The following is a 13,978-nucleotide window of genomic DNA, read 5'->3' as shown; positions in this document are numbered from 1 at the left end:
GCCTTCTTGATGTACTGTTCTTCTGTCTCCCTAGCCGCTGTGTCAGTGGGGATGGTGCTCGCTCTGTGTTGTAGCATCCTGATGACACCCAGTTTGTGCTCCAGTGGATGATGAGAGTCAAACCTTAGATACTGATCCGTATGTGTAGGTTTACGATACACGTCAGCTTTTAGATGTCCCCCATTACTGATGGAAATCTCACAGTCTAAGAAGGCTAACCTGCCACTTTTCATTTCCTCCCTGGTGAATTTGATGTGTCGGTCCACCGAGTTAATGTGATCCGTGAAATTTAGTACGTCCTAAGATTTACTTTCCTGGATGATTGAGAATGCATCAAGACGTTTTAATCAGCTTCAAACTTTCCTTTTTGATAAAGCTTATAGTTAGAGCTGGATTCGGTGACCCTGAACCATCCCTTAGTTATGCTGCTATAGGCTCAGGCTTTTGGTGGACTTCCCATGATGCTCTGCTTTGTTCTCCACTCCCCTCTCACTCCTGATGCTTTTATAGTCACTATCTTAACTTTTGTCTTCTCTCTCCTTAGTTTGTGTTTTGTTCTTGTCTCTCTGAGCTCATCTCTTCTCTTCCCCCTCACCCAGCAACCAGTCATGTTAGATGTTCCTCCTGGAGCCTTTTTTCACTGGGAGGATCTTTGCGTAAAAGGGAGTTCTTCCTTCCCACCATCACCAAGTGCTGCTCACAGTGGATTGTCTTATGGTTGGGGCTTTCTCATTGATATTATATTGTAGTTATACAAAATGTAAATAATATTTGATGGTTAGGAATGGATAGATTGTATTGTGTCTTTAAAAAAAACCTAAGAAAAAATAATTGTTGACAAATGGATTGTTGTTTTGTGTGTCTGCAGTCTGTCAGGGTGTCTGATCACAGATGAAGGCTGTACATCTCTGGCCTCAGCTCTGAGCTCCAACCCCTCCCATCTGAGAGAGCTGGACCTGAGCTACAATCATCCAGGGGGCTCAGGAATGAAGCAGCTGTCGGCTAGACTGAAGGATCCAGGCTGGAGACTGGACACTCTCAGGTATGGAGAGAATAGCTCTGTCTCAATTCAGGGGCTGCATCCTTCTGAGGACCCAGCCTTTGCGGTCTCCAAAGACTGAGAAGCCCGGAAGCAGGCAGCAGTGAAATTGGACAGTGTACCCTTTAGATTTGCCCTGTCCTCCAGGGCATGAAGCAGGTATGGAGGAGATCCAGGCTCCAGACACTGAGAGACCCAGGAAGACCAACGGAGGGGCAACCATGCCACCCTCCTTGAAAGAGCTGAGGAGAGTCCCAGATGAGGGGTCACTCAGCAGCCGCGGAGCAGAAGCCAGGGGGGGTTGCAGTGACGTGCCCGTGAGCTCCACTGAGTTCTCTACCATCTCACACTTCTCTTTAACCCTCTGGGGTCGACGGACGTGTAGGCGCGTCAAAATCACATGATCAATTGACGTTGACACAGCTACAAGATGCAGCCACTCAGAGTCTCCATATCAATTTGGGTCGAAAGTGTGGACTTCAAACTATATACCAGTTTTTGAATTGTGTCGATGGGCCACGTAAAACCAGAGTTATGATAACTGTTTTGTTTTTTTCTGAACAAAACAGTTGTGTTTACATTGGGACGAAACTGTAAAATCTGTGTTTTCTAAGGACAGCGCTAGCAAACACTGTCCGCTTGCGAGTGAAAAAAGAAAATGAAAAAGCACCCCTTCCCTATTGGTGTTAAAGTGTACCATGTCACCCAATCAAAAAAAAATGATATGGCAACGTGTGGGACTTGGTTGCTTAGGGAGAAGGGGAAGTTTTAGGAGTGACACCCGTGATGGTAAGCGGTTGATCGAAAAAAAGAGAGAGAGAGAGTTTTCATATGTGAGACATTAGTGACGTTTAGCGTGTTTGGAGGCTATAGTTAGCAGTGATGGGAATAACAGCGTTACAAGTAACGGCGTTACTTTTTTCAGTAACGAGTAATCTAACTAATTACTATTCCTATCGTTACAACGCCGTTACAGTTACTAACAAGAAAATGCAGTCCGTTACTATTTTTCAACAAACAGATGGTTGAAGCTGTGTTCAGCTTACCGAATCTTATATCAGTTGCACGGAAGTAGCTGACTACGTAAGTATAGCTTTAAGCAGCTGCGCGCTCCCGCGGACGGTAATCACGATCACTGTCGAGCACAACACCTGGAGCTAAGGGGGCAAAACAATTGCATGAGTTCTGCTGTTTGATTGAAGCAGAAGAATAAAGTAGTCCTGGTAAGCCAGTCACATGACCACTTAAAGACAAAGCAACAAGGTGATATATACCAGTTTTTAAAGTGTCATGATAAACAATATATATGCAGCGTTTTTTCCTCAATAGTTTCGTCACCTTCACGCTAGCAAGCACTCTCTGCTTATGAGCAAAACAAAAACAAACAAAAAAACAGGGGAAGTTTTAAGATTGATGGCGAGAGAGAGAGAGAGAGAGAGAGCAGGAAAAGAGAGAGAGCGAGTTTTGAGATGTGAGCAATTTGTGACGTTTGGCGTGTTTGGAGTGTGTAGTTAATGTGTTGTCCTGTGTAGTTAGTGTGTAGTGTTGTGGATAGTTTTGTGTTGTGTGTCAGAACAATGAGGCGACTGCTGTCTCCAGGTAGAAACAGGAGTGATCCACCTGCTGCTGTCAGACCTGCAGGTATCAGGCTGTGATGTTCTCCTTTATAGGGGCCAGAAAATATTTTTTTGGAGTGGCACAAATAATTTGTGCGGCATCTTATTGAATGCAGAACAGCTGATTGTTCTTTAAATAGTTTGAAATGGTTATTTTAAAAAAGGGTAAAAGGTAAATGGATGCAAATAACTTTGTTGTTTGCAAAACTTGTGCATAGGATTTTAAAATTGACAATTTATATTTACATTTAAAGTTATGAAATATGATTCATTACACATGTTTGTGGTTGTTACAGTAAAAAAAGTACCTTTTTCTACTCTGATTTTATGGTTTTTGTCTGATTTTAGATCAGTTGTGTTAATACAGTAAGTGAAAATGAAAACATAACTGTAAATTCAGACATGTGAGGTTGTGCTGAAAGGAATGATACCAAACAAGGCAAAGTAAAAAGTTTGTAAAGGTAAAATGTGGAGGGAAAATCAAAAGTAGTAAAAAATGTCTAATTATACAATGGACCCCAGAAGGTTAAACGTTTTTTTTTTTTTTAAAGCAACGCAATATTTACTTTTCAAGTAATTAATTACTTTCAGAATATTCTAACTCAGTTACTAACTCAGTTACTTTTTTGAAGAAGTAACTAGTAACTATAATTGAATAACTTTTTTAAAGTAACTTGCCCAACACTGATAGTTAGTGTGTTGTGCAGTTATTGTTTTGTGTTTTGTGTCAGTTATACTAGTGAATGTTTGCTCCAAAAAAGCCACCAAAGGCAGGTTGCAGTGTAAACGCTGTCCCCAAATGGAAAACTGAACTGATACACCTGCTGCTATTTATCCCTGTGCTGTTCTCCTCTGTGTTATATTGAACACAAACTATTTTTTGGAGTTGCACAAATAATTTGTGTGCCTTCTTATTTGATGCAGAACACCTGATTGTTCTGTAAATAGCTTTAAATGGTTATTTCCAGCGCAGCTGTGGCTACAACTGTAGCTTGCTTCCACCAGTGTGTGAATGTGTGTGTTTGAATGGGTGGATGACTGGATGTGTAAAGCGCTTTGGGGTCCCTAGGCGGGACTAGTAAAGCGCTATACAAATACAGGCCATTTACCATTTACCATATAAAAACGCCTGAGGCCTTGGCTGAATTTTTAGGTAAATAGTACCATATAACTTTGCTGTTTGCAAAACTTGTGCATAATTTTTAGAAATGTACAATTTATATTTGTATTTAAAGTTATGAAAATCATTTATTAAACATGTTTGTAGGTTTTACAGTAAAAAGTATAACTTTTTCTACTCGGATTTTGAATTTTTTGTCTGACTTTAGATCAATTGTGCTAATATAGTAAGCCAAAATGAAAAATTAACTGAAATTTCAGAATTCATTTCTGAAGTTGTACTGAAAATAATAAAACTAATGACACCAAACAAGGCAAGATAAACAGTTTTTAATGGTTAAAAAACAAACACAATAACTGAGGCTGTCCAAGCCCGGGCTCGAACCGGCAACCTTCCGATTACAAGGCGAACTCCCAACTCTTGAGCTACGATTACCCCCATAAAACACTGGAAAAGCTGAACGATAATATTTTTTAGTTATCTAAGTGACTTATATATCATGTTTAACCTGAGTAGCAAAAGACCATGCAGGGCCTGAAGATGTGCCGGGAGTCCGCTGTTGTCACTGGCTCTAGTGAGCTTTGACCACTGAGTCAGCTATCGAGCAGGTGGGTAATAGATGTCTCTGAAAAAGTTGAAGCACTTTTGCAAATATGTGATGTTTTGATAAAGCGAGCACAGAGTTGAAGTATACACAGCTACATTCCCGGCTGAAAATATTTTAAAAGTTTATTTGTGACTCTTTAGCCTCTCTCCTCCACCATTCCCACATTATAAAAGCATTTTTTATATAATTATAAAAATATTTTAATAGTAATTTAATTAAAGTATTGAAAAGAGTAATACGACTAATATTACTACTATGGTAGCTGCCATCATTGTCGGAAGCTGGATTAGGCAGGGCTGCACTATGAATTCTAGGATAGGTTGGGCCATGAAGGATACACCCGACCAATCCTCCAATTGAGACACAGCTTGTGTCTGATGAAACATTTCCTGTGTCGCTCACTCACTTCCTGTTTGTTTCATGCAGTTGAGAAATGAACAGTTACAGTGCTATTCTTTAAGAAGGAAGTAGTGATGCTTCATCTGACACTGAAGCCCAGTAGCTTCCTTGCCAAATGTTCTGTCATGTTGTTATAACAGGCACCTCTTATTATCAGACATTGTAATGGTTTTAATGCATATTCATCTTCAGTTTATTTTCTGTAGGATTTTTTATTTGCAGTTAGTTTGCATAATGAATTTCCCAAGTAAATCTCTAATAATCTGTTAAAATAAACAGTATTGCACGTTGTTATCCTTGTATTCAGTCTCTGCTGCTATCATTCTGCTCTCACTCAGAGGTCAGAGGTTATGTACAGTAACCACACTGACACAGAAAGAGGAGAAAAATAGCTGGCAGCAAAGGCAGGAAGGTGTCCTTTCCACCTAAACAGAAGAGGAATATAAAGATAATGAAGGTCACAGTTTGAATAAGTTATCCACGTATGGATTGAGGTGTATTTATGAAAATGTTGGAATGTTCCTTTATCAGTGTCTAACAATATGTGTATGAGAGCTGTGTGTGCTAATAAATATAGGTAGATTTCTTTGAATTAAACAGTGGAGCCGAGCTTTGAGCCATCCTCAGTGTGTAACAGTGTGTGTGTGAGAGCCATGTAATGTCCATGTGTGCATGCTGACTGTGCTGCTCTGACCCCCCTCCTCCTTTCAGGGTGGAGCCTGCTGGAGTCCAATGGTTGAGACCAGGTCTGAGGAAGTGTAAGTGTTTTTGATGTGATTCATGAAAACAAGGCAGCACAAATTCAACCATCTTCATCATTCTCATGTCAGGAGTCATCATCAAAGTGTCAATCAATGAACAGATGATGGATCAATAACTGCAGCTGGATTGTGTTTGTTCTCTCCATCAGATTCCTGTCAACTCACAATCGACACAAACACAGTACACACAAACCTTCAACTGTCTGACAACAACAGGAAGGTGACAGAAGTTATTAAAGATCAGTCATATCCTGATCATGTAGACCGTTTTGATCAGAGCTATCATTTGTTGTGTACTAATGGTCTGACTGGTCGCTGTTACTGGGAGGTCGACTGCAGAGGAGAGGTTTTTATATCAGTGAGTTACAGAAGCATCAGAAGGAAAGGACGCAGTAAGGACTGTGATTTTGGACAAAATGATCAGTCCTGGTGTCTGATCTGCTCTGATGATGGTCATCAGTCTTTCTGGCATAATAAGACAAAAACATCCATCTCCTCCTCCTCCTCCTCCTCCTCTGTCTCTAACAGAGTAGCAGTGTATGTGGACTGTCCTGCTGGCACTCTGTCCTTCTACAGAGTCTCCTCTGACTCTCTGATCCACCTCCACACCTTCAACACTACATTCACTCAAACTCTTTATCCTGGATTTGGGTTTATGTTTGCTGGTTCCTCAGTGTCCCTGTGCTGAGTGGAGTGTAAAGAGTGTCTCCTGTTAGAGAAACACTCTGACTGTTGAACAGATAGTTCAGTCTGTACATGTCTGTCTCTTTCACTCAGAAACATGATGTCATGGTCCTGAGACTTCTGACCCGGTGTTTTGTGTTCTCTTGTATTTTTGTCATATGGTGTTATTATTTATGTTTTATGTCTACTGTTTATTCCATAGTACCTAGGTTGCCCTGTTTAGCTTTTGATTATTAGATTCCCCTCATATCTTTGCTCCTGTGTCTCCTCCAGGGTATCTGGATTTGTATTTAGGTGTTTTGTGTCTTGTTTCTCCTTGTGTTTTCTTCCATCATATTTAGCCACATTTCCCCTGCCCGTCATGTCTGCGTTCCCTCACTCCCTCTCCCCTCTCCCCACTCCCGCATCTTGTTTCCTGTTTTATTGCGAAGGTCCCGTGTTTTCATGTTCATTCTGTTTAGTCTAGCTTCCCCTGTCTCCGTATGGTTCTCCCTGTCAGCTGTTCTCCTCATGTGTTCTCATGTCCCTTGTTATCCTTCTGTGTATTTATGACCGCGTCTCCCTCAGTTCCATGTCCCGTCCTCCCTCTTGGCTGCCTGTTATGTGCCTCCTTGTGTTATTGGGTTATGATTTTCCCAGCTTAGTTTTGCATTGCTTTATATCACCTTCATCCAGCAATAAAGCTGTATTTTGAGTTAAACCCTGGTTTTGGTGAGTTTGCAATTGGGTCCTCTGCTGCCTGCACACAGCTGGTTCATGACACACATTTTCAGATTCATGGATTCAATCAGTTGATGTTTTAAACTGTTCTAAATAATTCCCTGTAAACTTCAGCTGTGTCCAAATTCTGGGGGAGCATGCTTTGATGCCTGTATTTGTAGGCAATTACGTCACAGCAACATGACTGGCTGTCCAAATTCAAAGGCTCCTGCAAATGTGGAAACAAATGCATCGTACTTTTTCACAGATTTCAAGGATGGGTTGGGGGGTATACTTCATGGCCCAACATATCCCAGGATTCAAGGGCGTAGATTTGGTTTTGGCATTGGTGGGGATGGATGATTATACCACCGTAACCTGCCGTTTCTTTCTTTTTTTTTTTCCTTTTTGTCTTTGCTTCTTGATTTTAAAAAAAAGGTGAAATATACTTGCCTGCATATGCTATGGTACATGCTTTTAAACCATTTAAAATTATAATTCATAGTTTTATATGTGAATAATATAATGTTAAATTGCTATTAAACAAATGACTGAGTATTTTAGACTTTAGTTTACTTCAGCCATATTTCATATAAATCAGGTATCATACAAAAATAAAAAATAGCTTCAAATACAGTCATGACAATAAAATAATATGACTTTAAGGACTTAACAACATTGCTTCAGTTATAGTACACCAACATCTCTTTTGCATAACCTTGTGGTTTCTGTCCATAAAACTACTCATCTTAGACCACCACGAAGTAAAAGATCTCTCAGCAAAATTATGCAACATTTTAGGCACACTATTGCCCCTATCAAATCAGTGAGCTAGGATATTTTATTCTAAACATGAACTACTGTTACAGAAACAGACATGGACTGCTGGTGCCCCACACAACTACTCAATGTCCACTATGTGAAGGAGCCAAACACATGCCTTCTCCTCTCATTATCTGAGAGTACCTCATGATATTTTGTTTCAACACTTAACTCTATGAATATGTCAGTACCATTAGAATGAAATTATTGTGTCACCAACATTTTAATGATAGACATATAATTCAGCGTCTGTAAACTAATATCCTGACTTGCTCGAGGCTGCCGTTTTCTCTGACAGTTTCAATCAAAATTAGAAATGCTACTCTGGGAGACTGAGACAACTAATAGTGCTGCCCGTTTTGCAGTTAGTTTCCAAAACACGTTATTCATGGTTACATACAATTTTTTTTTTTGCATGTCTTCTTAGTTTGATCTTTAGCCATCAGAATTGTTGTCTGAAGGCCAAGAAAGATGCCAAATGGATCTACTTTACCAGAGACAGTGAGGGTGTCTGTGCTTATGCGCCAAGCGGCAGTTCAGAGTACCCAGCTTTCTTGGAGTCCCTGAGTGGGGCACCAGAGGGTGCCCCTCCTGGGGACTCTGTTGTCCTACTGGGAGACTTCAATGCTCATGTGCGCAACGACAGTGAGACCTGGAAGTGCGTGATTGGGAGGAACAGCCTATCGGATCTGAACCTGAGCGGTGTTTTGTTATTGGACTTCTGTGCAAACCACAGATTGGCCATAACAAACACCATGTTCGAACATACGAGTGTCCATAAGTGTCACGGTTTGCCGGGGCAAGCCGTGTGGAATATGAAATAGGACCCAAAAGGCAGCAGCTCTGGTGCACGTGAGTGTTTATTTGCAGGGGTGTAAGTACAAACAGCGGTGGCGACAAAACATGAAACCGGAAACCTAAACTGGGTAAACTAATAAGACAAACCAGAATGAGGATGCAGGGAGGTCCGGAGAAATACATACGGGGAGACGCAGGGAGACCGAGGGGAAACAACACAGACGAACCAGCAACTACCATAACAGAAGACACAACTTAAATACACTCAGAGAACACAGGGAGATTACACACAGGTGGGGAACACAGGTGACACTGATAAACATAACGAGACAGGGCAGGAGTGAACACAACATGACGCATACTGACGAGAGACTGTCAAAGTAAAACAGGAAGTACACAGAGGTTCAGACAGGAGGAGAGAGAGCACGGGGAGAACACAGACTGGGGGAAACATGGAATAAACACAAAGAGAGACGAGAGCTCATAAATACACAGAGGGGCACACAGGGGGTAAGAGTCACAAAGGGAAAACACTTAGGGAACACCACAACAGGACACCTCAGAAAACATGGCCTAAATAAGGAGCGAAAATACAAGGAACCAAGAATACTGGGCCAACATGGCCCAGGACCATGACAATAAGTGCCTGTGGCACCAGGACACTCTAGGCCACAGGTCGATGATCGATTTTGTAATCGTATCACCAGATCTGAGGCCATATGTTTTGGAGACTCGGGTATAGAGAGGGGCTGAGCTGTCAACTGATCACCACCTGGTGGTGAGTTGGACCATGTGGCGAGGGAGGACCCTGGATAGACCTGGCGCATCCAAGTGTACAGTGAGGGTGTGCTGGAAACGTCTAGCAGAGGCCCCCGTCCGCAAGATCTTCAACGCACACCTCTGGCAGAGCTTCAACAGCATTCCGAGGGAGACTGAGTCATTGAGTCCGAAAGGACCATGTTCAGCATCTTCATTGCTGAACATGATCAGCATTGTTCTTCATTGCTGTGAAAAGATTACAGCAATTGCAGCAGGAAACACTGACAGCCAGCAGGTCGACTGAGTGACGGGCCCGAAATAGAAAGGTAAGCACCACCTGTTGATTAAAGTAATATCCAAAGGTGCTGAATTTGAAATTAAGCTAAATTAAATGTTCACTCAGTAGAGTTTCTGGGAAATGTCCTTGGTGATTTTGGGTAATTAGTGATAAAAGTTTTGGGAATATTTGACTGACAAAATTTATTGCTGTTAATTCTGGGGTGAATTTTAAGTTAATAGGTTTTGTGTTTAAGTTAATATGTTACGTGTTTAAATTGATGTGTTATATTTGTTGACTGTGACGTAAAAGGCTTAGGTTAGGGTATTTGGCTAAGGGATTTTATTCCCAGATTGATCAGCAGAACTGGGTTCGGGCATCAAATAACAGACTGGTTGAGGCTTGGAGTCCACAGTGATGCTTTTAAAAGTATGTAAATTAGTCTAGACCGGAGTTGGACTCCGTAGAGCGCAGTTTTGTGCAGCGTGTAGCAACGACCGGTAACCGTGGATGCGCGGTTATCTCTGGCGGCGACCAGATTAGCTCGGGTGGCTCCCGCGGGGTTTCGGACACCCGTTAAAAGCCAGGTGGTGAAGGACCACCTTTGTACTGCGCTATTTGAGAGAAGAGTTGGACTCGGCCGTGACCATTCAACGTGACTGACAGGTGAGCTTTTAGTAAAGCGGAAAAGCGCTTAGACGCTGGACGTGGAGCTCCCTGTCAAGCTATGGGAAGCAGTTATAAATTAATTAGGGCTTAGAAATTTGACCGCTGTCGGCGAGGGCGTTCCCGAAGCGGGTTGATTGACCAGCAAGGTTGGACCTGGGCTTAGAGGCTTTTAAATTAGTCAAAAAGTTAGGTGTACCAGTACAGAGGATAAGAATAAGAATAAGGAACTGTTAATAACTTGTCTTGGCATCTGGTGTCTTTTGTCATGTTTATACACGTCTGAGTATAAAATAAAGTGTAAATTGGCTTTGTGAATTGCTTATATTGATTATGAAGGCGTGTGCTGTGAAAGTGATTTAATACAGAAGCTGAGTGTATGAGGATTAAACAAAATAGTGTGTGTTTGTGGTGTGTAGAAATCGCGGCAGGAGGCCGTGTCACGAGTTGTTGCAAACTCTGAAGTCAATTGGGGCTTGAGTTTGGTTTTATATTTTTTAAAGGAAGAAAAACTGCGGTATACAGTCCGTGGCGCAGTTTGAAAATTTGTGAGGTGCACAAGAGCGGATGGCACCCGCTCTGTGTGCCGTCTAGGGCGTTGTCCAGAATAAGAAGAGAAGGAAGTGTCTCGCAGAAAGTTTGAATGGGACTGCATAAAGCATGAAGTGTGTCTGAGCCGGCCTCGAGGGGCGGGATTCACAGGCGGAATGAACGAGGAGTAAAATGTGTGTGTGTGTCTGTGAGAGAGAAAGAAAAGGTGGGGGCCGAGTGACCAGGCTGTGAGTGTGTGTGAATTCCTGGATGACAGAAGAGGTAGGAAAAGTAGATCAGTTGATTTTCTGTAAAATAATAATGGTCAAGGAATCATAGTGATCAAATAGGAGAAAGTGAACTGAAAATAAATGCAGAAAACTAAAACAGTGGATTAGTGTTAAGGTAATGATAAATAAATTGATAAAATTAACAGTGACATTTAAAGGTGATCAAGTACCCAAGGATGAATGGAGGATTTGGTGGCTGACTGCATGAGAGCTGTTGGGGTGAAAGGAAAATGAGGTTGGAAGAGTGAGTTAGCAGGTTAATGTGTGCGTGTAAAAAAGGAAAGAAAAAAGAGAAAGAAAGTGATGAAAGCAAAGAAAATAAAAAGTGTGGAAGTGTGAGTGAGAAATTGTCTCCAACTGGGGAAGCAGTGATAGTAGAGGTCACCTTCTTCCCCTGCTGGACACAAAAGAAAACATGATTTGGAGTGTGGTGGATAAAAATAATTAATAACAACATCAAGAAGATTTTTGTGTTTACGGTTAAGAACAAATAAAATTTCACATTTGGGGTTTAAAGTCAGTAGAGTTCAAAACAAAAATAAGTAGAGATGTGTTGCTTTAGGAGTGATTAAAAAATCTGGAGTCACAGTGAATAATGAAAGTCTCTCAGTCTGTCGTTTACAGGTGGGGAACGGACCTGGATCAATTCTCCACGGGCAGCAGTCGGAAGAAAATTATAGGTTAAAATCATTAGAAACAAAATAGAAACACCCAGCCTGAATTTTTGGCTGAATTGTTTTGCAGCTTCCCGTCCTCATCCTGAACAAGCAAGCTCCAAGGAAGCTGATCTCTCCCTGAAGGCACCGAGTGCAGTTCCAGAAGCACGAGCATGAACATCAACAGTGGACAGGAGTCCAAGAGACAATACCAGAGTTCTGAGCAGAAAGGTCCAGCAGCGCTGTGGGCAAACGACATCAGAAAGAGAAGAACCACCATCTAGATTGGATGGATGGAGATGCGTTTCCAGCAAGCTGCAACCTCACTGTGTGTGAAGGACTTTTGAGAAGACTGTCTGAGTTTGACATTTGCCATGTTTGGAGCGAGATGGCAATGAAAGCGACAGTGAGACAAAGAGATACATGGGACAAAGCTGAAGAAAACTGACTGCCATTGGACTGAAAAGTGGGAGAGAAGAAGAGGAGCAGAAGAGGACTGAGGCGGCTGATTTTGTGTGGGGAATCAAATTGGGTTAAGGAATCCGGGGAGACAAACGACTGCCTGGAAGTGGAGGATTGACACAGTGTCCAGACCACCACAAAAGGGGGAGGAAGACAAGCACTGAGGTATGCAAGTGTACTGTTAGAACAATGGAAAGTGACACCACACATGCACATAATATGCACCAGAGATAACACAAAATCATACATAAAGTGTGACAAATTAAAAGAGGGCATTTGTAGAAGGGGTTAACAACACACGGCGTGGTTGCCTATGGTAACCTGCAAGCATTTGGGGTTTAGCTGTGCCTGACTAGGACAGAGTTTTTCATTTAGATGTTTCTGGAACAAAATTTGCAGTGAACGGAGTTTTCTTTCAGGAAAAAGGGGGAAGGTAAATAAAAGGATACATAGAAGTAGAAAATGTATTAACCTGACTAACATAAACACACACACACGTAATGAAGCTCATTAGGATCAGCTCATTAGGATCAAACACAATTTTAAGTAGGTAATACTGTTACCATCATCCTGTTTGGTTTATTGAGTGGGTTGAGAACTGATACATAGATGACTGAATTAGTATTATTTTGGGGAACATGATAGCAGGGGTGAACAGAATCCTGCAGCCAGAGTTTAAATGAGTGAAACTAGCAGGTTTTTTTGTTTTTGTTTTGTTTTGTTTTTGTTTCTGAAGTATGGGGAAGGTTTTACCATGGCACCAAGTTTTAGATTTGGTATTTTTTCACTTATAAGAGTGACAAGTCCTAAGACCGGGCTTCTGTATTTTTATTTACTTTTATTTGACAGTTTTATCTTTTATTTTACATTTTATTTTTTGAACAGTGCACTGATTTCTGTTTGTGAATTTCTTTTCTTTAAGCAGATCTGCACGACGGGAATTAAAAGCGCTACACGTCGTCAAGAAAAATGTTGCAAGTGAGTTTCTCCACATTAAAATGGGCTCTGGAGAAAGCCACTTATTTGGGACAATTAGAAAATGAGAGTCCCTGACTAAGAAGGATTCAGTGAGGTAATCCGATCTAAAGTTCTTGTTTTTCTTTTTGAAATGACGTCATTTTGCTGAGGGCGGAAATCTAAATGGGGCGATGGGTTCCACTATCAGCAAAGAAAGAAAGAATGGATGAATGAATGAATGAATGAATGACTGGAAATAAAACAATCTGACTGACTGCTAAAAGCTGATAAAAGCTGACAAGACTTGACCACGACTCAAGGTTAACCTCCACCTAGACAGGACAAAAGGGTGGATGAATTTATGTGTGTTTCTTTTACAGGAGCAGAAAGATGACAGCAACATCTGAGGTTGCGTGAGCTTTGGCCGTACCGATTTAACTTGTAAATGCCACTTTCTGTGTTTGTGAAGCTACCAGGGGTGTGTTATTCATGGGTTTGTGTTGTGTGTTGCTCACAGAGATTACTGTGAGAAAGTGTGTATACATCTGCGCAGCGCTAACATTTGCATTTTCTTCTCTACAGCATTACAGTTCTTAATGGGGTTTGATCATTGTGTGATTCTTGTAAAGTGTCCTTGGGTGACTTGAAAGGCGCTCATAAATAAAATTTATTATTATTATTATTATTATTCTTACTCGGAATCTGAATAAGTACGCGGGACCACTGTGTGCGGTAAGACCATCTCTTTTACTTCCTGTATAACCATCTCCCGGCATGCCTTGCCAGTGCGTAACACGTAATTACACAATCAAACAATGAACACATACTGCCCATA

The 13,978-nt window shown here is 41.5% G+C and overlaps 1 protein-coding gene across 1 annotated transcript in view; it reads left to right on the top strand.

Annotated features, from left to right (window-relative positions):
- Nucleotides 1-5,553, top strand: part of LOC120743238 (ribonuclease inhibitor-like) — a 31,416-nt gene extending 25,863 nt beyond the window's left edge. Inside the window, exons 6-8 of the mRNA XM_040046811.1 lie at nt 600-717; nt 869-1,042; nt 5,493-5,553. Of these exons, the coding sequence (XP_039902745.1) occupies nt 600-717; nt 869-1,042; nt 5,493-5,553 (353 nt within the window). The remainder of the gene's footprint in view (nt 1-599; nt 718-868; nt 1,043-5,492) is intronic.
- The last annotated feature ends 8,425 nt before the right edge of the window (nt 5,554-13,978 follow it).

This window comes from Simochromis diagramma, unplaced genomic scaffold (genome assembly GCF_900408965.1).
Source record: "Simochromis diagramma unplaced genomic scaffold, fSimDia1.1 OVJJ01000053.1, whole genome shotgun sequence".
NCBI lineage: Eukaryota > Metazoa > Chordata > Actinopteri > Cichliformes > Cichlidae > Simochromis > Simochromis diagramma.
This window is presented reverse-complemented; position numbering and strand designations above follow the sequence as displayed.